We start from the raw sequence: 25,591 nt of genomic DNA, 5'->3' as shown, positions 1-25,591 counted from the left end.
GCTCGTCAAAGTCATTCTCCGTTCAGCTGTGTTCCGTTGCTGGTGAGGAACTGCGTTCCTTTGGAGGAGGAGAGGCGCTCCGCTTTTTAGAGTTTCCAATTTTTCTGCTCTGTTTTTTCCCCATCTTTGTGGTTTTATCTACTTTTGGTCTTTGATGATGGTGATGTACAGATGGGTTTTTGGTGTGGATGTCCTTTCTGTTTGTTAGTTTTCCTTCTAACAGACAGGACCCTCAGCTGCAGGTCTGTTGGAGTACCCGGCCGGCCGTGTGAGGTGTCAGTCTGCCCCTGCTGGGGGTGCCTCCCAGTTAGGCTGCTCGGGGGTCAGGGGTCAGGGACCCACTTGAGGAGGCAGTCTGCCCGTTCTCTCATCTGCAGCTGCGTGCTGGGAGAACCACTGCTCTCCTCAAAGCTGTCAGACAGGGACATTTAAGTCTGCAGAGGTTACTGCTGTCTTTTTGTTTGTCTGTGCCCTGCCCCCAGAGGTGGAGCCTACAGAGGCAGGCAGGCCTCCTTGAACTGTGGTGGGCTCCACCCAGTTCGGGCTTCCTGGCTGCTTTGTTTACCTAAGCAAGCCTGGGCAATGGCGGGTGCCCCTCCGCCATCCTCGCAGCCGCCTTGCTGTTTGATCTCAGACTGCTGTTGCTAGCAATCAGTGAGACTCCGTGGGCGTAGGACCCTCTGAGCCGGGTGCGGGGTATAATCTCCTGGTGCACCGTTTCCTAAGCCCATTGGAAAAGCACAGTATTCGGGTGGGAGTGGCCCGATTTTCCAGGTGCCGTCTGTCACCCCTGGAAAGGGAACTTCCTAACCCCTCGCGCTTCCCGAGTGAGGCAATGCCTCGCCCCTGCTTTGGCTGGGGCACAGTGCACTCACCCACTGACCTGCGCCCACTGTCTGGCACTCCCTAGTGAGATGAACCCGGTACCTCAGATGGAAATGCAGAAATCACCCGTCTTCTGCATCGCTCACGCTGGGAGCTGTAGACCAGGGCTGTTCCTATTCCGCCATCTTGGCTCCTCCCCGCAATATCCTATACCCAGTATATTTTTTACAAAGGTGCAAAAGCAATTAATTAGAGGAAAGGTAGCCTTTAAAGCAAATAGTGCCAGAGCAAATGGACATCTATAGAACAAAAAAATGAACCCTAAGCTACATCTCACATCTTATAAAAACATTAACTTTCAAAACAGTTCATGAGATTAAATGTAAAATGTAAAGCTATAAAATTTTGAGGTAAAAAATGGAGAAATCATTAGGGATTTAGAATTAGGTGAAAAGAATTTAGAGTTTGCATGCAAAGAACAATCTATAAAAAACAAAATGATAAATTCAACTTCATCAAAATTAAAATCATTTGCTCTGTAAAATATCCTAAGATAAGAACTAAAGTATAAGCTACAGATTAGGAGAGGAGATATTGAAATCAGATAGTTGTTACAGGACCAATAGCTTCTTATGCCTGCTGTACAGTAATATACAAATATTCTGAGACAGCAGGGTTTGCAGCAGAGAAACAGTTTAATGATTGCAGGGCAACCTAGTGAGGAGATGGGAGGAAACCCTCAAATTTATCTCTCTGAGAATTCTGGGCTGGGGTTTGTAAGAGCAAGGAGCTAGAAAACTATGACCATTGGTTGGTCAGAGTAAGAAGGATGAAGTCATCAGGATGTGGAAACTCCATTCTTTGGTGAGTCATCTCCTCATAGGGTCCTTCAGACCAGTTGGCATCAGTGGGGTCCTTCAGACCAGCTGGCATCAGTGATTTCTCTGGCATGCAGGACGTGAAAGAACATCTTAAGGCAAAACCTAATGTTTCATAATGTTCAAATAGTTATCTATAGAGCAGTTAAGGGGAACTATAATCTTGTAACAGGGTCTGCATGACTCTGAGACAAAAGCAAATAACTATGAGGAAGCAGGTCAAACAGAAAGCTACATTAATTACTAATGATGAGTGTGCAAGCTTGGTTTCTTTTCTTTTCTTCTTTGCTTTTCTTTTCTTTTTTCTATTTTATTTTGAGATGGAGTTTCACTGTTATTGCCCAGGCTGGAGTGCAATGGCGCAATCTTGGCTCACTGAAACTGCCGCCTCCTGGTTTCAAGCTATTCTCCCTCCTCAGCCTCCTGAGTAGCTGGGATTAGAGGCATGCAACACCATGCCCAGCTAATTTTGTGTTTTTAGTAGAGATGGGGTTTCATCATGTTGGCCAGGCTGGTCTCAAACTCCTGACTTCAGGTAATCCACCAGTTTTGGCCTCCCAAAATCCTGGGATTATAGGCATTAGCCACTGTATCCGGCCACTTGGTTTATTTTCATTTCTCCCCCTCCCATCTTCCCTTATTAGTGTTACAAAGTTTATAGGAATGGTTTCATAGATAGATGGAATATATAAAGAACAAAAAGTAGCACTAAATAGCAAATAAATAAATAAATGAAATCTAATTACAATCGTCAAAAATACGAAGAAACATTTCTCTGAAGAGTATATAAATGAAAAATAAGCATATTAAAAATGTTTGACATTATTAGCCATTTTATGGAAATCTAAATTTAAAACACAGTGAGATATTACTACACCTATCAGAATAGCTAAAATAAAAAGAGTAATGAAATCAAATGTGGGAGAAGATACAGAGAAATGTAATAATGAATACATTGTTGGTGAGACTGTAAAATGGTACAATCACTCTAGAAAATAGTTTGCTACTTCCTCAAAAAAAAAAAAAAACCCTAACTAAAATGTTACTACCATATAACCCAGCAATTAACTCCCGAGAATTTATTACAGAAAAATGAAAATTATATTTATGCAAAATCATATACAAAATGTTTATAGTAGCCCTAATTGTAGTAGCTCCAAACTGGAAACAACCCAAATATCCTTTCATGGGTAAATAGTTAAACAAATTGTAGTAACCCATACTATGAAATACTATGATCAATAAAAAGAAACAAACAATAAACACAACAACCTGGATGAATCTCTGCATATGTATTCTAATTGACAAAAGTGCCAATTATGAAAAATTACATACTGTACAATTCCATTTATATAAATTTTAAAATTACCAAATTATAGCAATGGAGAAGAGATTAGAGGTTGCAGCAATGGAGCTCTAATGGGTAAGTTTAAAGGGAAGGTGGGAGACAAGTCAGTGTGAAGATACAAGTGCAAAATTAAGGATTCTTGCTATGAGGAAATCTGTATTTTGCCTATATCAATGCCAATGTCCAGTTGTGTTACTGTACTATAAACTTTTTAAGATCTTATGAGATAAAACTCAGTGTCTATAACACGGTATCTCTCTGTATCATTACTTACAACTGTACATTAATATACAATTATTTCAGAATAAAATATTTAATTTAAAATATTTATATTATAAATCCAAAAGATAAAATAGCAAATCAAAAGTTATAGAGCTTATAAGCCACATATGCAGAAAAACACAAATAGAAATAAAATAAAATCATTTTAATAATCAATTTATCCAAAACATAAGAGAAAAGAACAAAAGGAGGAAGAGAGCAGAATGGACCAACAGGAAAAAAAAAAACTAAGATAAATTATTTCAACTTAATTATTTCAATTATTACATTAAATGTAAATGGTTCAAACACCCTAATTAAAGGGCAGAGATTATCAGATTGGAATAAAGAAAAACAAGGCTCAATAATTGCTGCTTACAAGACATGGACTTCAAATATAAAAGCACAAGTACATTCAAAGTAAAATTATGGAAAAATACTGTGAGAGAGAAATAGATGGAAGAGAGTAGAGAACCAGAAATGTATGAACAACTTATTTCTTATAAATATGCAAATTTCATACAGAAAGTGTATCTTTTCAACAAATGATACTGGAAATATTGAATATCCATATACAAAAACTGAATAGATCCTTACATAGTACCTGTGATTGTTCATTTTATATATCAACCTAATGGGGCATGGGGTGACCAGATATTTTTTTAAATATTATTTCTGGAGATGTCTGTGAGGACGTTTCTAAATGAGGTTAGCATTTGAATTGGTATACTAAATGAAACAGATTGCCCTCACCAGTGTGGGTGGGCATCATCTGGTACACTGAGGGTCCAAATTAAAAAGTTGAAAGAAGGGAGAAGTCACTCTCTCTGCTTGGCTACTTGAGCTAGAACATTGATCTTTCTCCTACTCTTGGAATGGAACTTACATCATTGATGCTTCTGGTTCTTAGGCCTTTGGACTTGGACCAGAATTTACATCATCAGTCCTCTCAGATCTCAGGCCTTTAGACTCAGATGGGTACTGCACCACTGGCTTCCATAGGTCTCCAGCTTTCAGGTGGAAAATGGTGAAACTTCTCAGTTTTCATACTTGTGTGAGCCAATTGTGTGTGTGTGTGTGTGTGTGTGTGTGTGATGTGTATAAAATCTCTTAATGGTTCTAGTTTTCTGGAGAACTGTGACTAATACAGTACCATATGTGCAAATTAACTCTAAATGAATCATATGGCTAATTGCGAAACCTGTAAAACTTATAAAAGAAGATACCAGAGGAAGCCTTTGTGAACCTGGGTTGGACACACCAAAAACTTTTTAGATATGATGTCAAAAGTATGATTAAAAAAAAAATTGATAAATTATCAAAATGAAAAACTTCTACTTTCAAAACACAGTATTAAAATAATGGAAAGACATGGCTAAAATTGGGAGAAAATACTTGCAGAATATATAAAAAACTCTCAATACTCATTAAGAAACAATCAATACAATATAAAATGGGGAAAAGATTTGGTGGCACTTGACCAAACGAGATATGTAAAAATAAGCACATTAAAAGATATTCAGCATTTTTAATCATTAGGAAAATGTGAATCAAAACCACAATCAGGAACTACTGCATTCAAATTAGATAGTTTAAAATTGAACAAAGTGACCACATCAGTGTTGGTGAAGATGTAGAGAAACTAAATTTTGAGTTGTGTTCATTGATGGTAGGAATGTAAAATGGTATAACTACTTTGAAAAACAATTTGACAGTTTCTTAAAAAGTTAACCATATACCTACCATATTGTCCAGCCATTCCTTTCCTGGGTATTTATCTAAAGGACAAGAAAGTGTATGCCCATACAAAGACTTTTACACATATATTCGTAGTAATCTACTACTACTATTTTTAACACCCAAAATGGAACAGTCTAAATGTCTGTCAATAGGTGAATGGATTATAAATTTCATATATCCATACAATAGAATATACTCAGTAAAAAAAAGAATAAACTATTGATACATGCAGTAACATAGATGAAACTCAACATAATTATGCAAATGAAAGAAACCATATAAAAACAGAAAATATACTGTATAAGTTCCTTTATTAAAAATTGTAGAAAATGCAAACTAATGTACAGTGAGTAACAGAAAGCAGACCAATGATTGTCTAAGGAGGATGGTGCAGGAGGCAAGGATTACATAAGGTCATGAGGAATCGTTTGGAGATAATGAATACATTAATTATCTTGATTGTAGATGTGGTTCTTGATGTCAGCACTTATCAAATGGTATACTTTATGAGCAGTATATTGTATGCCATGTATACCTCAATAAAACTGCTGCACACAGACACACATACACACACATTCCTCTCTTAAACTATACTGAAAGAGATTATTCAAGAAGTAGCAAGATTTGTTGATAGATCTAAGTCTGCCTTTAAAAAATTTTTACACAGTTTACCATGGGGCCTTTTTAATAACCCCAGGATATAGGACAAAGAAAATATGAATTGGAATATTTGTTTCACTGTTTCAGAACTAGTCAGGATCACAGGTGTGGGCGATTTGCTCTCTCAAGCATATGTTAGAGAAGTTAACTTTCACAGATTTCACAGATATGGTTGCCTGCTTATATTAAACTACCATATTCAGTGCCATCCCAACCCACCTCACAAATGTTCTTGCCATAAAATTTTACATCTCATAATAAGTAAAATTGGTAACTAATGGAAAGATAAAGTTGATTTTGATGTTTTAATCTTCTTTAGAATTATTAATATTTCATGAAAACCACATACAGTTGTGTTTCAAATACCTCAAATCACTTTCAGACACACAGAATAACATTTGAAGTATTTATGGCTCTTCTTATCAATATCGAATCTCTCTTCACTAAAATAATGTCATACAGTATAAATAATAATATCCTGAATAAAAGATATTCAGTATAAAGGGAAACAAAGATGATTAGCCTTAAGTGGAAATTTAAAAATTATTTGGCCCTTCTACCATCAACAACAACAAAAAATAGAGATAACATAGAGATAACACTAAAGACTATTGTTACTACTTTAATCTCTACACTTCTGCATAAATAATCACTGTAATTTGCTGAATATTCTTTCAAAACTTCTTCCTTACGTGTGATGACTTGACTAATAGCAAGGTAGACCTAGCCAGAATACAGCAGGGTCCTGTAGAAAACTTATATTTTGGCTGGCGCAGTGCCTCACTACTGTAATCCCAGCACTTTGGGAGGCTGAGGTGAGTGGATCACTTGAGGTCAGGAGTTTAAGACCAGCCTGGCCAACATGGTGAAACCCTGTTTCTATTAAAAATACAAAAATTATCTGGGCGTGGTGGTGTGCGCCTGTAATCCCAGCGACTCAGGAGGCTGAGGCAGGAGAATTGCTTAAACCCGGGAGGTGGAGGTTGCAGTGAGGCAAGATCGTGCCACTGCACTTCAATCTGGGTGACAAAGCAAGAATCTGTCTCAAAAAAAAAACAAAACAAAACAAAGAAAGCAAAAAACTTGTGTTTTATTTCTATTCCCTTCTCCCCTTCTTACCCTCCATAAATTATTCTTTTTGTTTCTTTTCCTCTTTTAATACTTTTTTCGTTTCAGGACAATATTATTTTTTTCTATTTCTTCATGAAGCTCTCAAACTGAGAAGCCAAAATATTTTATGTATTAGTGGAGCAAAGCATTGGCTTGAGAGAAGTGTGGTTTACTCTTTGGCTTGGACAGATAATTTATATCACCTGTCCTCCCAATAGTTTTTATACAGGCAATTCACTTTCATTTAACCTTATGAAAAATGCAAGATTGCTGTATAAACACAGCTACCAGGACTCTGCAATATAGAAGAAGTTGCGGGTAGGATGGGACATGACGATGGGATAGGCCACCAAAGTCATTTGCTATAGATCTCTTTTAAGTGAACTCCTTTAGAAATAGCATTACCTAGGAAGATTTTAAGTTTTGACATAATCCTCTGTTTTATTTCTCCTTGATTTTGGTGTTTCACAGCTGCTGAAGGAATGGTGTGCAACCATCTGTGTTCCAGTGATGGCTGTTGGGGACCTGGGCCAGACCAGTGTCTGTCGTGTCGCCGCTTCAGTAGAGGAAGGATCTGCATAGAGTCTTGTAACCTCTATGATGGGTAAGGCTTCTTCTAGGGTTGCCTTCACCTCATGAGCTTTGAAGGACTGATTAGTTCTGATTTTTGTTTTGTTTTGTTTTGTTTTTGTTTTTGTTTTTTTGAGACGGAGTCTTGCTCTGTCGCCCTGGCTGGAGTGCAGTGGCCTGATCTCGGCTCACTGCAAGCTCCGCCTCCCGGGTTCACGTCATTCTCCTGCCTCGGTCTCACAAGTAGCTGGGACTACAGGAGCCTGCCACCACGCCCGGCTAATTTTTTGTATTTTTTATTAGAGACGGGGTTTCGCCGTTGTAGCCAGGATGGTCTCGAACTCCTGACCTAGTGATCCGCCTGCCTTGGCCTCCCAAAGTGCTGGGATTACAGGCATGAGCCACCGCATCTGGCCTAGCTCTGATTTTTAAATTATAAGAAAATGGTAAAATGCAGGCCAGGATTTTTAAGGAGAGCTCTTGTTGCATAAAAGAGACAACACATAGACGAAGTCTTTTAAGGAGAAATAATTTTATTTGAAATTACAAGTTCAAATACATAGTTTACTATTATATGCATTTTTTAAAACATACTCAGACAATTCTTAATAAATTATAGCAATTTACACTTAAGCCAAATGGAGAAATATATTCCAGTTTTCTTTATGAAGGAGATTGTTATAAGTAATCTTCCTCTCCATATATCCCAATAATATTTTTTATTTTCCTCTCATACTTCCCTATAAATTTCATCTGGAGTGCAAGTTTTCTTTTTTTGTTTGTTTGTTTGTTTGTGTTTTTCTACTCACTTTTATGTCTATTTGTATATAGGAATGGCTTGCTTCTGTCTTTGACAAATGCTTGGCCCAATAGAAAAACTACCACTGTAGTTTCTATTTGAAGTGGTTTTGAAAGTGTTCTGCCAGGTTTTAGATAATCTAAGCAGTATTTTAAATTAAGTATTTTTAATTTTATCTGGTACTTCAATAATAACATTACCGGTAATAGAACTTAGTAAGTACCTGGTTGCATAACATTTCATATATTCATAAAATCACTTTATCATAACATACTATTTGATGCATCATTCTTGTCCTTCATTAATGTGATAATGTATTTTTAGTGCTGCTCCTAAGTCAAATTTTATTATGTTGCTCACTGAAAGTATTTTCTTTTATTTATTTATTTTTATTTTTATTTTTACTTTTATTTTTATTTTGAGATGGAGTCTGGCTCTGTTGCCTGGCTAGAGTGCAGTGGCGTGATCTTGACTCACTGCAAGCTCCACCTTCCAGGTTCATGCCATTCTCCTGCCTCAGCCTCCTGAGTAGCTGGGACTACAGGCGCCCGCCACCAAGCCTGGCTAATTTTTTGTATTTTTGGTAGAAATGGGGTTTCACTGTGTTAGTGAGGATGGTCTCGATATCCTGACCTCGTGATCCACCCGCCTTGACCTCCCAAAGTATTGGGATTACAGGCGTAAGCCACGGCGCCTGGCTTCTTTTTTTTTTTTTTTTTAATTTATTTTTTGGAGTCTGAGTTTCGCTCCTGTTGCCCAGGCTGGAGTGCAATGGCCTGATCTCAGCTCACCACAACCTCCACCTCCCAGGTTCAAGCAATTCTCCTGCCTCAGTCTCCAAGTAGCTGGGATTACAGGTGCCCACCACCATGCCAGGCTAATTTTGTATTTTTAGTAGAGACAGGGTTTCTCCATGTTGGTCAGGCTAGTCTTGAACTCCTGACCTCAGGTGATCTGCCCACCTCGGCCTCCCAAAGTGCTGGGATTACAGGTATGAGCCACTGCACCTGGCCTGAAAGTATTTTCAATAGCTTTGGAAAGTATAGTTTTGAAGTTCTTTCATTTCTTCTTGTGCCTCATGAATTATCCCACTGATATCCAACAAATAACACTGGAATTTTGCATTTTACAAGAGAAAAATAAAAATATATAGATCATAATGATATTGACATGTCTCTTCTTTGCAAGATGTCCAAAACCAATCCCCTCCATAAAATATAAGGGAAAATATTAATATTAGAAGCATAAGTATAAAAAATTTTAAATAAGAATTTAATCATTTTTCAGGAAAATTTTAGCATTTAATTTTGTGAGGTAACTTTGGCTTGTAATTTGAAAATGAGTAGGAAATTATTTGCTGCTTGTCTCATTGAATCATGTTGATGCTTGTTCCCAATATTATGAACATAAAATACCTCAGATCAAAATATGCTTTCTTTTGCGTTCAGCAATTGATAAATGAAACAAAACACAATAGACTAATAAATTAAAATGGAACACAATAGACTAATTTCATTAAGTGAATATTGCATTAAAAGTTTATTGAATATATATGTACAATTCTAAAGAGGAAATTAATTATGGAAATCATTTTGTGTAATAGCAGCATCTTATAAATATAGTATTTAATTAAGTATGGGCTAAACTCGCAACACTATATAGGACTCAGGACAATGCTAGAACGTAAGGTACCTGATTTTTCATCTTGATTTTTTGTTTGTTTGTTTTTTTCCCAGAACACCATTGTTTTTATTTAATATTACAGTTTTTAGCTTTTCAGAAATATGAAATTTATAAACGTGGATGTATACATCAGTTTCTGTCTCATTTCTGCAAAACAATGAAAGCTAACCAAAGGAAAAATACAGGTTTCCTGAAGAAACACTGATTACCACACTGTTTTTTATATTTAGCATATTTCATATTTACATCATAAAATCAAATCTATAACTTAGTTTTTAATGTGTTTTGCAGTAATTATGGCACCCCAGGAAACCATAAGCATGGGGCTAGTTTGAAAGATGATCAACGTATGTATCTGGTGCAATTCTTGCCTGCCCAATAATGGATTGCTCACCTTCCATCTTGTGGTATGGGCTAGTTTCTTTCAACATTGGCTGATGGTTATGATAGCCTTTGAGGAAAAACAAGTTTATATCCCAACTTCATTACTTCCTAGTTGAAACATCCAAACTTGGGCAAAAGATCTAATCATTCTCAATTGATTTTCTTATATGAAAGGGAATAATAATGGTGTTAACTTTATAGGACAGTTGTGATTATCAAATGAGAAAATGCATAAGATCTTGTTGGAGTTTCTACCGTAAATATTATCATTATTTTCTTTTTCATCTATTTATCTGAGTTGATTAAATGGTTAAATAGAATGGCCATTTTTAAAACTACTGAAAGTAATCAAATATAAATATGACATTTACCAAAATCCAGGGAGCCTATTTGTTATATATATATAAAATATATATTAAATATATATATAATTATATATATATAAATAAATATTACATATATTAAATATATATATATATGTGTGTGTGTTAAAAAATGTGGCTCCAGAAGAGAAGAAATCCTAAAAAGAGGACTTTTTGAAGGGAAAAATGAAAATCAGTCAATTACTGGCTGATTAGCATTCAAATCCATGTCATATAAATCACTGTATTTCAACAACTCTTAATTACAATGCTCAAGCAATAAAAATGAAAAAGATAGGTAACTGCAGTGGAACTTTAGAACTTCCCATATCTGTCAACATGCTTAAACTCTTGTGAAAGTTTAAGAACAACACAGAAACATCAAAGAGGGAACCAGTCTAAGCTCTGTTTGTACATTTTATAATTGCAACTTCTCAATGAAATCTTTTTTTTCCTTTTACAGAGGATATTTTTTAAAATAAGGCTTAAGGAAGTTGAAGTATTTAAGGCCTAGAAATATTAGTGTCAGTCCTGGGGTTTAAATTTGGAAAAACTAGATCCCAGAGTATTCACTCTTGATCACAGGACTTGCTAAGGTAACACATACAACAAAACTGTGAGAAATGTTTCATAGCAAAACCAAGTGAAACAAAGCTCCGTATGCAAAGCTCATACTTAATAGACTATGAATTGTTAAATCTGATTCAAGTGAAAGGGTAACTCTGGCGAAGTCACAATAGAATCACTAGAGGACAGGAAAGAAAAAGAGAAATTATGGAGAAAGTCACAATAAAGGGCAGAAGAAGTAATAGAGATTGCCAGGAGGATCTTTTCTGAGAGCAGGAAAATCAGAAGCCTGTCAAATGGAAGTCTATGGAAGAAAAGGGCAACAGGCCATCTCCATGATTGTTTTATGACATACATTTTATTCCTCAAGTCTGCGTGTGGGGAAGTGGGTTTTGGAGAAGAAGAATAAGAAAAACGTGACGTTTGTTCTAGTAATACGAAAACTATGACCTTTATTTAGTACCATAAACTTTTAATCACCCAGGAAACTATTATCCAAAACCAGTGGATAATCTCAAGTCATGCTATAATTGTCATAATTTTGTTATGCAAACAATGCTTTTGATTATCTTTATAATTTTACTACCCTCGCATACCAACTCATTTTGACTTTTATATTCTGAAGGTTTCCTTTGTTGAGTACTTCGTATGGTTTATGTCAGTGAGGCATGCAAAAGATTACCTGTCTGTATGTAATTGTGATTTTAAAATTAAGAAAATTTATAAAAGATTTGATCCATAACAAACTACTATCTCACTTTATAAAATGCATAATCCATGTAACTAAATATATGTGCATTACATACATAATTAAGCCATCTATTTATGCTATTCATTTGGAAAACCAAACTTAATTATTTTGCCTTGGAATGGATGTAGTCTTAAACTAACCAACAGAAAACATAGCTCATCGTTGTACTTCTTTCATTTATTAAGGCTTTAAAGTATTCAAATGAGAAAAAAGTGAATGCTTCACTTTGGGTAAAAATATATTTTAATGTATCACCTAATGAATCAAAAATTGTCATATCTGTAATGCTATTGGTGTGGAGTAGTAACACAGGACACAAAAGCACAAAATAATAAAGTAGCTAAACATAGTCAAATTTTATTAATGATTTGTAAATGGCATCTTAAATTGTCTGTACTCAGTACTTTATCCTCCTGTATTTTAGTGGGATGAGGTGGTTTAAACATATTATAGATGACTGATATGTAATTACTGGTATAAAAAATTTTGCAGTAGACGTTGATTGTAAAATTCATAAGTTGATAACATGTAATATACAAATGGCCACAAAAATGTAAGGATATAGGAAGGGATGACCGCCATCCCAGGAGATTTCAATTAGAAAGTTTTAGGATGTTACTATTAAACTGTTTCTTTTATTGTATACCATATAGAATTACTTCAAAAAGAATTTAGACTGCAAAAAGATGTTGTGATATTAGATCAATAATATAAGAAAATGAAATCTACCATAAAAAGATATTTTCTCTAATTCTCCAAGGCAGATATTTTAAAAGGAGAAGAGGAATCAAAGTAGTTTTTGAAGTTTCACCAAAAATAAATTGAAGAGTCTTGGGATTTGAAGGACAAGGATTGGGAACATTCATGTAACTTAGCAACAAGAAAAATACAATAGTTCTTTCAGAGTTTAGAAATAAAAGCTTCTCCAAGAGTAAAATTGTATATAAAGACAAAACAGGCACAGCCTTATTTAAAAAGGTAAAAATGGTTTTACTGTGTCATCAGAAGAGTTATACTTTGTAGCTTTTTTTTTTTTTTTTTTTTTTGAGACTGCTGGAATATGTCTTGCAGGAGAGAGGTTTCCAGAATGAGTCTAACGTTGAACTCAATAGAGGGCAGGGAGAGCCATCTGGCTGCAGTTTATCTTTTCTCTTAATGGAAAACTTAATGTTTCTGATGCTCCTGGCACATAGAGAAACAAACTTTAGAATTTACTCTGCCAATAGGACTTTTAGCAGATGTTACTTCATTTGTTAAGTTGACAGCTTGTTTGCTTACACCTCCTCATGTGGCTGTTGTTTTCACAGTGAATTTCGGGAGTTTGAGAATGGCTCCATCTGTGTGGAGTGTGACCCCCAGTGTGAGAAGATGGAAGATGGCCTCCTCACATGCCATGGACCGGTAAGCCTGAAGACATCTGTGGTGTGTTGGCTTATTTAGTATCATGTATGAATGTTTGTTATTATTTTATCATTTATTCATCCATTCGATAGCTACTTATAGGATGCCATGGGAAAACATGTTTATCTGCCTACAAGAGGCTTAAAGTTTAGTAGCAGAGATAAAATAGTTACAAAGTCAATGTCATACATATTTATTCTCCAGACATAATAGTTAAATGGAATTATAAGATATGGAGTAGTCCTGGACTGTTGCGCAGTATAGAAAAGAAAAATTAGATTGAAGCATAATCACTAACATAATAAAAATATTTATAAATTGTTATAGAAACACAAATGAAGGAAAAACTAATTCTGTCTTTGGGATGGAAATTGAGACATCAAGATAGGCTATAGAGAAGTGATGCTTGAGCTATGCTTTGAAGAATAATCTGGAAAGAAGAAACATAAACATATGCAAATGTAGAAGTTCATGTTGTATTTGAGGAAAGCTATCACACATTTTTATATGCATTTAATCCTTTAACTATTGTGGCAGTGTGAAAGACAGTGGAAAGAAGGAGACAAGTACTCATAAACTAAAATCTAAAGCAGTGCAATAAATACTACGGCAGAGGGAAGAATTGAGCTATGAGAATCCAAGGAGGGGTTATAGGATTAGGAAAGTTCTCATGGACGAGGTCTCATTTACATAGTTTGGAGTTAGCCTCAGAGAGAAAATTATAATTATTTTTTAGACCTCTCTTTGGTTTCCATCATTGGAGTTTTTCTTAATAATGAGATCAGTATAAATTTTTCATTCCTAAGTATCATTTTCATCCTTCTTTAGACACATTTCCAGTTTATGTGTGTTATTGAATCGTCTCTCAGTGGATAATTTGAGACCAACATTTGTGCATAGACAAGAGCTTCACATTGCTCTGTACGATTTCATTGGAAATTTAAATAGTATTAATTTTTATACCAGAATGCTTATTCAGCGCTTAATTAGCTTAGAAAAAAAATATATATCATTGAGCCCTCCAAACTTCCATTAGGCCCCAATGAGCTGCTCTGGAACTTTATCTAAAGAAAGATGTGGGAAAGTTGGCCAGTTCAGAGGACTACCACAAGGATGATTAGCTTGGAAAATTAGACCTCTGAGAAAAAGAAGTGGTGTTGTTTGGTGTGAAGAACCAAAGTGTAAAAGGCAATTTAATATGTAACAATCTCCAAGTAAGTATGCAAAGGGCATTTGCAGCTATTTTCTTTCTCCATTATGGACAGTCATGAAAAATGCAATTAACTGACAGTGTGAGAAATATGAATTCTGTAAAGAATGTCATGAAACACAGGGAAGTGAATTTCTGCCTTGGCTTGTTAAGGCAGGTTGAGATATCTGTATAAGTCTTTAAAAACGAACATATTTAGGTAACTTCTTGACTATTAATCATGGAATGAAAAAATCTCTTTCTGAGAGACTGAAACTTTTCAAAATGTATAATTAAAATAATCAAGGATTTGGCCGTCTCATCTGAATAGGCTGGGAATCATCATAGGCCTCTAGATCCAATCATAATATATATTAGACATAGCTTTACAGAAACACTTTTCAAAAAATTATGAGCAACTGCCAAAACTTGCCTAATGTTTCATTTGTGAATCACTACAGGTGACACTGCACTGATATTTCCTATAAATTTCTGATTACAATTTTCTAGATTAGTTTTTTTTCTTCACACATGTAATTTCCTATTTCTTTCTCTTAACCTTTTTGGTTTGAGCAAGGCTTTAAGAAACATCTTATTCATTTATTCAGCAAATATTATTTAGTACCTACTTTGTGCCAGGCTTCATGAGCATACATATTGTTAGGTTTTTAAATATTTGAAAATTCAAACACTAATATTCAAAATTATTTCTCAAAAATTAAGAAGTTGCATTATTTGCATATTTTAATTTTTTCACATTATCTTTTCTTCATCTATTGTATACTGTATAATGAAAATACATTCAAGTAATAATATTTTGGCCTTTCTTGCAATTGTGACTTTTCAGAAAAATCAAATATATTTATGAACTAATACTTTTAGTTCACCTAATCCTATAGACAAAAAACTAATCTGCTTAAATGTAGCATAATAAGACACCATATTTTTTTCTAATTTCATGAAAAAAATCCCGTGTATGAAAACTTGATGTTCGCTTACCATCTGTAGCAAAGTCTAACCTTCACTAAGGAGAGACTTCAATAACTGTGCCTTCAGTGTGCCTTTATTAGTTTTCAGGTGTGAAAAAATTCAATGACCACTTTACCTATGAATCAAGTCAGAATTAATCTGACCATCTTGGATCATATTTATATTCATGATTTAACACACATTACTGAGGGCCTTTTGTGAGCTAGTTCTGTGCTAGGTATTTTCACCTACATTTTATTTTATTGTCTTGTAGGTATTACTCCCATTTTTCCAATGAGGAAATAATCTCAGAGATGTTAAATGAATTGCTCAATGTAGTTAAATGAATTGTTCTGTAGTATTGAGACCTTTGGAATCACAATTTTACCTTCCAGTCTCAGTGTGCTTATCAGTTCCATGCTTTTTCTCTTCTTCATGATGCCTCCTGTTGCATAAAATTATGCTAGTGAATAACTCATTCATTAATTTCTCCTTATTTGTGGGTTTTTGCAGTTTCTTTATTCATTTTTCCTCAAAAAACTTGAGATTGTTATAAAAATATACATTTTTAAAACTCTAAAAGTTGATTTCTAAAATTATTTATAGTTAAACAATCAGTAATCTTTGAATGCTAAGCGGGTAAGAACACGATGTCTTTCAGTAATGGTGTCCGAAAAACTCGCATGGCTGAGCTCAACCAGTGGCCCAAACATTGTTCCCACTATGGCTTGGTTTCTTTCAACCCTTAGCGATTCATATTAGGTTTTTGCCTGTTTCTGGGCCCACATGTTAATGACCGCAACTAGAGTCAGAGATGGTTTTGTGTGCCAGATAACAGTCATTTATCATTTAAGATATCCAAGAGGTTCTGGAAGCTTCTTCATTAGACTGGCATTTTGATGAAATTGAGGAAGAAGTCATCAAAGCCACTTGGAAATCCCATTCCTGATCTTATGATATATTCTGTTGAAATCACATTTTTTGATCTATGAATATTTCCCCAATGACAAAAACTGATATATACTTATGTTTACCAAACACTGTTACATCTGAAGCATGCTATCACTTTCTCCCTTTAAAATATAAAAAAATTTAACCAATAATGATTAGAAAGTTACTCCAAAAGTCAGCACGTCAGTAGGATATGAAACTGTGACTCAACCATAGAAGTTCTGACTCCAAATTTCTCATACATCTCAGTTCACTTTTGTCCCCCAGGAAACAATGTCTTCAGTGCAATAGGGATAAAATGCTTTCAGGGACTATGACAGCTATAAGTAAAATGAGATAATATAATCCTTCTTAAAAATGACAGAAATCTAGGGTAATCTTGAAAGGGATAGATTGGAAATAAAAGAAGGCCTTTGCACTTATGTCCTTGTCTGTCCACACTTGGTCTTCTATATTTTATTTAATTTTTCATAATTTTATTCACTCTGCTTTACTTTCATTACTTTTATGCAGTCCTATCCAGAAGGGTATAGGAGGAAATATGAGAAGAAAGACAAGCCTGGGAAATCAGACCGTTTCAGGAGACCAAAACTTAGGCTAGAGAGGCAGCAAAAGAAGAGAAAAAATAGTAAGGGAACTGATTTTGAAATACATTCCTATAAAAGTGAAAAAGCTGTTAAATTTAGGTTAATAAAATTTGTGCTGCTATAACAAATAACTTCCATATTGCAGTAGCTTACATAAATAAGTTTAAGTTCTTTTTTTTCATATAAAGTACATAGTTGTTTTTTGCTTGTTTTCTTTTTTTTTTTTTGAGACGGAGTCTCACTCTATCGCCCAGACTGTAGTGCAGTGGCGTGGTCTCAGCTCACTACAACCTCTGCTTCCTGGGCACAAATGAGTCTCATGCCTCAGCCTCCTGAGTAGCTGGGTTTACAGACACGTGCCACCATGCCTGGCTAATTTTTATATTTTTTGTAGTGATGGGGTTTCACCATGTTGCCCAGGTTGGTCTTGAACTGCTGGCCTCAAGTGATCTGCCCACCTAGGCCTCCCAAAGTGCTGGGATTAAAGATGTGAGCCACCACACCCGTCCATCTTGTAAAGTACACTGGAAATCTGGGAAATGTTCTAAGGCAGCTCCCCTCCCTGTTATGGTCTACCATTCGGGGATGCTTTAAATTTATGGCACTTCCACTTCTACATGGGGTCTGTGAGTCATGGCACCAGAGAGAGAAGGCTGGAGACTTAAGCACTAGTTATCTCATAATCACCTCTAGTTATATTTCATTGTCCAAATTAAGCCATATCTTATCTCTGGTGGGAGGAGAATTATAATCTTCTCATGTGACTGGAATAGAAGATAACTGGTCACTGGTGAATAATAAATTTATCTTTTACAGTAGCTACCAGAGAAAAACATCAATGACGACTCAAAAAAAAAGTCATGCTTCTATAAGGATTCAACCTATCCTTTAGTTGTCTGTCTAGATTATTGACTCCAGAGGTAGCTTAGAATTAGGGATAAGGAAGAATATTGCCTTGACCTTCATTTTCTATTATTGCATTGATCAATTCATTTATTGTGCCTCGGTTCTTAAAGCCTTTGGGAATATAATGAAAAAAGAGTAAACATTAGACACAGGTATATTTCTTTAAGTCTCTTTATTATGGAAATGAGATAGGGAATCAGTATGTTTCTTTTTCTGAGATTTGCCAGGACATTTTTAGTTATGTCAGCCTGGGACATTAGGTTTTCTATCATGATAATACAATCAAATACAGTCACGCACTCCATAACGACATTTCAGTTAGTGATGGACATAACGCAATGGCGTTCCCGTAAAATTATAATATCATGCCTTTACTGTACCCTTTCTACATTTAGATATGTTTAGATACACACATGCTTATTATTGTATTACTATCGCCTACAATATTCAGTACAGTAACATGCTGTGCAGTTTGTAGTCCAGGAGCAAAAGGCTATACCATATGGCCTAGGTATGAAGTAGGCTACACCATACAGGTTTGCGTAGGTACACTATGTGATATCTGCGCAATGATGAAATCACCTAATGATGCATTGCTCAGAATATATTCCGGTCATTAAGTGTCACATGACTATAGTTAAAAGATGCCTAAAAAACAAAGAACAAAAAGTTATTTATCTCATTACAGTATACTTAAAGATTAAATATGAACTTGATTTTACTTTTATAACTTTATATCTTTTGACTTCACCTGGACATGATTTTACATTGTAAGAAAAATACGTTTACATTACTTAGAAGAATAATTCCTAATTCTTAATTCAGACTCTGCCTAATTTACTCATTGTAAGTTTTATTCTGTGTGCTGCAAGAAGACATCAGCATGTCTCTTGTCTTGTACAATAAGTCATGGTACTGAGCATACTTGCACAGTAAATGATTCTGTGTAATAGACAATATTACGTGCCTAAGTACCCATAAGCAGGTGTTAAAATTGGAAGGATGTGAAGTATTCTTTTTTGGGAAGAAATAAGAAGTTACCATTAGCAAACTCCTCAAGTGGAATCAGGATTAGGTTTTATAGGCTTTTTTTTTTTTTTCAAGCTCTGAGCCTCACATCAAAATAGTGAAATGGACAAGTGCTTGATTGAGCCCCACTCAGGATTTCCTGAAAGCTCTTCCTGATTACTTTTTCTTCTTTACACTTCTATTCTTCATTCATATGCCTCCATTTTTAAATTGTAAAATATCATATTTCTCGATTTTCTGATGCCTTAAGTAACCAATTTGTAATATCTGGCTGCTCTTGGATGAACATTTGTGTAGGACAAGCTCTCCCCACCTGCAGCCCATTGGCCACATGCAGCCCAGGACAGCTTTGAGTGTGACCCACCACAAATTCATAAACTTTCTTAAAACACTATGAGTTTTTTTGCAATTTTTTTTTTTTTTTTTTGGCTCATCAGCTGTCATTAGTGTTGGTGTATTTTATGTGTGGCCCAAGACAATTCTTCTTCCAATGTGGCCCAGGGAAGCCAAAACATTGGACACTCCTGGTTTAGGATATAAGGTACTCCCGTTATCTTTACAATCCCTACCTAATATCCAGTTCTTTATAACTTAGTGTTAACTCCTGACTGCCAAATTCTCATTGTTTATAACTACAAGTGTGATAGAATTGTCTCTCTGTATACTTACTATATCTTATTTATTTAAGTTGTTTTCAACGTGAACTGTAATGATTGTTGAACCCTACGGACATAGCCAGATTTTAGGGAGAAATGGGTCAGGGGAAGAAGTTCCAAAGGGGAGTGGTCAAAGAGGAGAGGTATTTTAAGACAATATGGTGTCCAAAAAGGAGATGCAAAAGTACATTTCAGGTAGCTGTTGTCCACAACAGCTGAATGTATGAAAGCATCGGGGATGTCTTTTAAGAAAGATAGCATTTACCAAAGTGTTCTAAATTTTCTTTGCTCTGACGATATACTCATTTCTAGTATGTTTTCTATCCATTATACCAGATCCAAATCAGTTTGTATTCTATAAAATTCATATATGTTTTAGTTTTAACATCTTAATATTGTCATGACTTTTAGATATATTTTCATATCGTTATCACTTATTAACATTCTATATATTAGAAAGTTAATGTATATTATAAACATAAATATATAGAGTGAGTTTGTTATATTTGCATTTATTATACTCATATTTATATTATCTTCATCCTTGGATAAGTTTCTTCATGGAGCCTTTGTTTGTATGTATTTGCTTTATTATTATGGACTGTTTTGCTCATCAAAATGTGCATTTATATGGCTTTCAGTATTGTTCTGTGATTTACTAAAATCCCTATAAATAGACATAATATGACTTTTAGTGTTTTCACAGTGGATATGAAATAAACAAAAATCTAGGAATCATTTTTATTCACCTAAACTGCCTAATTCCTGATAATGTTATCATAATAAATTTTAAAATTCATTTTATAAATAAAGTCATTGTACAACCAAAGGAAAGTTTACATCCTACTCTTATATGAAATTCAGTTTTAGTTAATTTCTATTATATCCCTTTTCTCATTAACTATTTAGTAAAAGTATTCACATATTCCCAGTGATGGTGATGAACTACCTCTAGGGAAAATGTGTTTTACTAAAAATTGCTGCACTATAATATTGCCAGAAATAAATCACAAGAAGAAAATACTGACATCCTTTTGAGAAAGTCATTGGACAATTTTGCTGATCGAATTAAGTCACATTAGAGTCATGACATGGAAATCAGTTGGCCCAGGAACTGCTTATGTCGACAAGGAAAATATTTCAAGAACAAATATATTATTATAGTGTTTTCACACATACAGGGTATCAAAACTGAACTTGACGGATCTTCTTTGCACTGTTTGTACTACAAAAATTACATCCACATTTGTACTGCTGGAAATGTTCTCCAATTCTCTTAGAGGAAGATTTGCCACCTACTGAAGTCTCAGTAACTAAACCACATGAATACATTCCAGAGGAAATGACACCATTTTTCTTTCTTCTTTTTTTTTTCTTTTTCACATTTCAGGGTCCTGACAACTGTACAAAGTGCTCTCATTTTAAAGATGGCCCAAACTGTGTGGAAAAATGTCCAGATGGCTTACAGGGGGCAAACAGTTTCATTTTCAAGTATGCTGATCCGGATCGGGAGTGCCACCCATGCCATCCAAACTGCACCCAAGGGTAAGCATCCTTGCTGGCCAAGGGCTCACCTGGTATGTGTTATCCACATGTATCTTTATCCCTGGTATCTCTGAAATGTATACCATTCTCATAGAACTCTACTAATCCTTATATTTAAAATGCTGATTTTAAGAGAAATACTAAGAGAATGATTTAAGGAATCAACTTTGTACACCCTTAAATATTTCTGCTTAGCTTTTACCTATAACCATTCTATTAACACTTTCATGAAGCTAGCTAGTGTCAGGTATACTTTGGATACAGTTTAGAAATTCTTCCGAATTATATTGGAGATTCAAGATCTCAGAAAAGATAGGACAGTAATCATGCTTTTGAGGTTTGTGTTTATCAAATCTTTAACAGAAGTTTTCTATTTCTGTTTCTTTGTTGTCACAATAAGCTTAAGGTGAGGATATTTCTCTTTGATAAATACTACCTTAAATTACCCCTTCAAAAAATATGAACAAAGGTAACAATGGCAGGGAAAAAGGGAACCTAGTGATACGTATATTTAAAAAATAACAAGTACATTTTGTGATAGTAACCTTGTTACAAGTAATCCTTTAGCCTTGAATTTCTTTGACTGATATAGGGCAATCTGAAGCTTGGTAAATTTTTTTTTCTGTTTTTCAAAAGAATACATTGTGCAATGAATAATAATTAGATTACCTTTGATATTGATAACAGTTGAATAACAAAGACACATTACAGAAAGAAGAAAAGCACTGAACTGTAAAAGAAATAATGTCATTCATCTAACAAATTCCAACAACTATTTCTTAAGAGACAACAAATCTATTTTAGTAAGGATTTTTCCTTTTCATTCCTCCGGAAGGTGAATAATTTGTAATTGAAAGCAGTGTTACATTTGCCATCCTCCTACTGCCCATAAAGCCTTTTCTCCATTGTGAATGCCTATAGGCATGTGCACATACACATATAAACACACACACACAGACACATACAGACACACACACACACACACACACATTTGTAGTTGAGAATCAGCTTGGGTACTTTATATCTGGCAGGAAAGTGTGAGATTCCATAAAGAGATTTTCTGCCAGATTAAGCGATAGCTGTTAGGGGATACTGAAGAAGTTAAGCAAGCGACATCATTTCCTGCCAAGAAAACATCAATTTGCAGATGTTGCTACAATTTCCTGCAGGTCAAGACATAAGCTTAACTCACTCTGTGAAGTGGCAGATCCTCAAAAGGTAAAGTAATATTCTGCCATTCAAATTCAAATTCGCCTTGAAAGTGGTAATTGCCAATTCATTGGTTCACATATAAGCACGTATACATTTAGGGTACTGAAATAGTCACATAGACACTTTGCTTCAAGGAAACTAGAGGTAATAAACTGCTCCCCTTGTGAGTTTTTGGCACACTTGAGTTAAGAGTATTTCACAAAAAAAACAACTGGTTCTGCCGGAGCAGAAGAAAGAGTTAGCAACAGAAAGAGAAAACTTTGCCTGCTAAAATCATCCACAAGAGAATTTTATTGTTTTGCAGCTAAAATTAAACCAGTAAATTATTCAATATAATGTTGATGTCAACAGCTGTTGCCATTCAAAATGAGACCTTTTGCTGTTTTTGCAAATCTAATTACAATGAGGCCATTAGGGAAATGAAAGTGAGATCGCAGAGCCATAGTCTGGATGCATGGCTGGTGTGTCTTCCTCTCTGCCCTTTTAAATCATTATTATCTAATAATAATAAACATATATAGTGGGGGAAGTAGAAATATGAGGCAATGAAAAGAGATTAGTTTATGGTAGCAACAAAATCTGGATCTCAGTCAAAAGGAAGGATGAAGGTGTAATGGGGAAGAAATCTCACCAGAGCATTTGGGAACTCCAAGTGAACAGAAAAAAAGACGCCTTTAGCAATTTGCAGCTGCAGAATTAAGTTGAGACAGAATTTGAATATTGTACTCCCTGGCATCTTCCAAGGTAAATGCATTCTCTAATGACTGACTTAATCCTGAAGGATTTTTGTCTCTGTTTTCATTTAGCTTTCTGCCATCCTGTTTTTAAAATATCTTCTATATTGTCCAGATTCGCTCACTTCATAAAAATGCTGTGGTTCTAGTCCCACAGTATTCTAGTCCCAGGAATTCCCAAAGGATGTGATTCCTAAATTCCTAAATCCTCATATATACTCTATTGCAGTGCAACATTGTGCTTTGAGATATTTTACTGAAGCAATAAGGTGTTCTGTGCAGTCAGTCCCTTCTTACCAAATTGAGCATATAGAGATATGATATTTCCTAGGAAAACCACAGGGGCAGTGAGGATGATGGAGCAAGTGACTATTTTTATTCCTAACCACACATAATAATCAACGTATCAATAAGTGTGAGCTCACCAGGCCAGTTCTACTTTGGAAAACAGCTTTTCTTTTATATGCCTATATGATGTCAGATAATTCAAGAACCAGATTAATGAAAATAATCTTTCAAATCACATTTTTTAGAATTAAAGTTCTTACTTTGAATACTGTTTAATGATTTTTCTGAAAATAAAGTTATCTGTGTCATACTTTAAAAGCACTTTTACCACTCTAAAAGTACATTAAATATAATGGCTCTAACAAGCTCTCTAGACACTTAAAATAGGTCATCTATTTAGTCCTTATCAGAAGATTCTCACTAATATCCATGGAAACAACAAGTTTGTCTCTTCTTACCTTGACTATAGAATTTTTATTTTAACAATCTTTTCTTAGTTTATTCACTCTTCAAGTTTGTTATATTGGATATCTGCTCTGCATCACATACAGTGATAGGAAAATTCAGAAATGAACAAGACACAGCTTCTGACCTCAATGAGCTCACAGTCCAGTAAATTTATATTATTTAATTTATATCCTCTGTTAGAGACCAGACCCTTCTCCACAGTATTTTGAAATGATGAGCAAGAATTTAAAACTTAGGAATGATGTTCAGATTTGAAATTAGCAAGATAGAATTTTTTTAAAGATTTGTAAACTTAACTAATGTAATTAAATTGTGGTGACGGCAAGGATGATTGTTTCCTCACTAACATCACTTGAGTATGTGCTCATTTAATGTCAGTTTAACTTAGGTTTTGTATCAAACCAAACCTGCATTTTAGACTTGGAATGAAATGGTTATTTTATGGAGCATCTTTTTAAAAATCTTATTGCATGTTTTTGTTGATATTAGAATAATGATTTTATATTATTAAATGTCACATGTACCTTAATCTTTTTATCAATTTTTTAAAAATTCTTAAACTGATATAATGAAAGAATTTTTATTCATCAAGAGAAGGAAAGAAGGGCTGCTTGTGGAAGTTTTGTCTATAATCTTTTAATGGAAAATTTTTTAAATTTCCTTCATTTTCATTTCAAAATTTAAAGATTTTATCAAAATATCTAAACTATGTTGGTTAAATGAGTACATCAAGGAACTTATAAGTCATTATGTACTAACAAAGGTTAAACACAGTTTAATATTCAGAACTTTAGATATTGTTTTGGAATTTGTTAATTAGACATGTTGTGTTTTATTTTTCTAATTTTCTGTAAGTATTCTACTTTGAAACTTTTTTTTATAATTCTATTATTCTAGATTTTGATTCAGTTATTTATTTGTGATTTTGGCTCTTCAAAAGTTTAGTGTTTCTGTTGTTCTATGATCTTGCCGAATGGATGCAAATTACATTTTCTAATTAGTTGCTTACAGAAAATACAAAGAGTTGAAAAACAATATACATATTTTAGTTTTCAGCGGCTTGTATTTAGAAAGAATGGTGCCACTTCAGTCATACTCTTATTTTTCTTTGTCTTTCATTTTTTTCTTTCATTCTCAGTTTAAAAATAGGTTTGAATCTCAAATATCCTACACAATCCCCTCAACAACTTTTCTTGACCCTGCATCCTGCTCCCTCAGTCTCTCCCCACCATTTTCCCCTGCCTCTATTTTTCTCTCTCCAATTTGCTTCTCAATTCACAAAAACCTAAATTCTAGTGACCATGACAATGACAAGTAAAATTATCTTAAGAGTTATTTTACCAGACTTCTCTGCCTTTCGCACTGATGATCACCCCCTCTTTCTTGAAGTTCTTTTCCGATTTGACTTCCATGAGACTACAGTTGATTGGTTTTACTCAATTATATTTTCCCACGCTTCCGGCACAAAGAACTCATCTTATGTCATATACTGTTGGGGTTCCTTGGGTTTCCATCTTCAGCCTCTGCTTTTCTCACTTTTTATATCTTCTTTAGCCATCTATTCATTTACATGGTTTCAACTTTCTCCTACATGCTATTTCAAGACTGATCATTATACTCATGCCTTCTTTCCCCCTTAGCCACTCATCTTTCCAACTGCTGATAAACATTTCTACCTAGATGTAGGACAACCATACTAAACTCTAGATACACGAAAC

The 25,591-nt window shown here is 34.7% G+C and overlaps 1 protein-coding gene across 4 annotated transcripts in view; it reads left to right on the top strand.

Moving 5' to 3' along the window:
- ERBB4 (erb-b2 receptor tyrosine kinase 4) overlaps nucleotides 1–25,591 on the top strand; it is a 1,171,999-nt gene that overhangs the window by 861,641 nt on the left and 284,767 nt on the right. For all 4 annotated transcript variants that reach the window (XM_054477568.2, XM_054477569.2, XM_063647921.1 and 1 more), the window contains exons 13-15: nucleotides 7,294–7,426; nucleotides 13,246–13,339; nucleotides 21,017–21,171. In XM_054477568.2, the coding sequence (XP_054333543.1) occupies nucleotides 7,294–7,426; nucleotides 13,246–13,339; nucleotides 21,017–21,171 (382 nt within the window). The remainder of the gene's footprint in view (nucleotides 1–7,293; nucleotides 7,427–13,245; nucleotides 13,340–21,016; nucleotides 21,172–25,591) is intronic.

The sequence above is a fragment of the Pongo pygmaeus genome, chromosome 11 (genome assembly GCF_028885625.2).
Source record: "Pongo pygmaeus isolate AG05252 chromosome 11, NHGRI_mPonPyg2-v2.0_pri, whole genome shotgun sequence".
NCBI lineage: Eukaryota > Metazoa > Chordata > Mammalia > Primates > Hominidae > Pongo > Pongo pygmaeus.
This window is presented reverse-complemented; position numbering and strand designations above follow the sequence as displayed.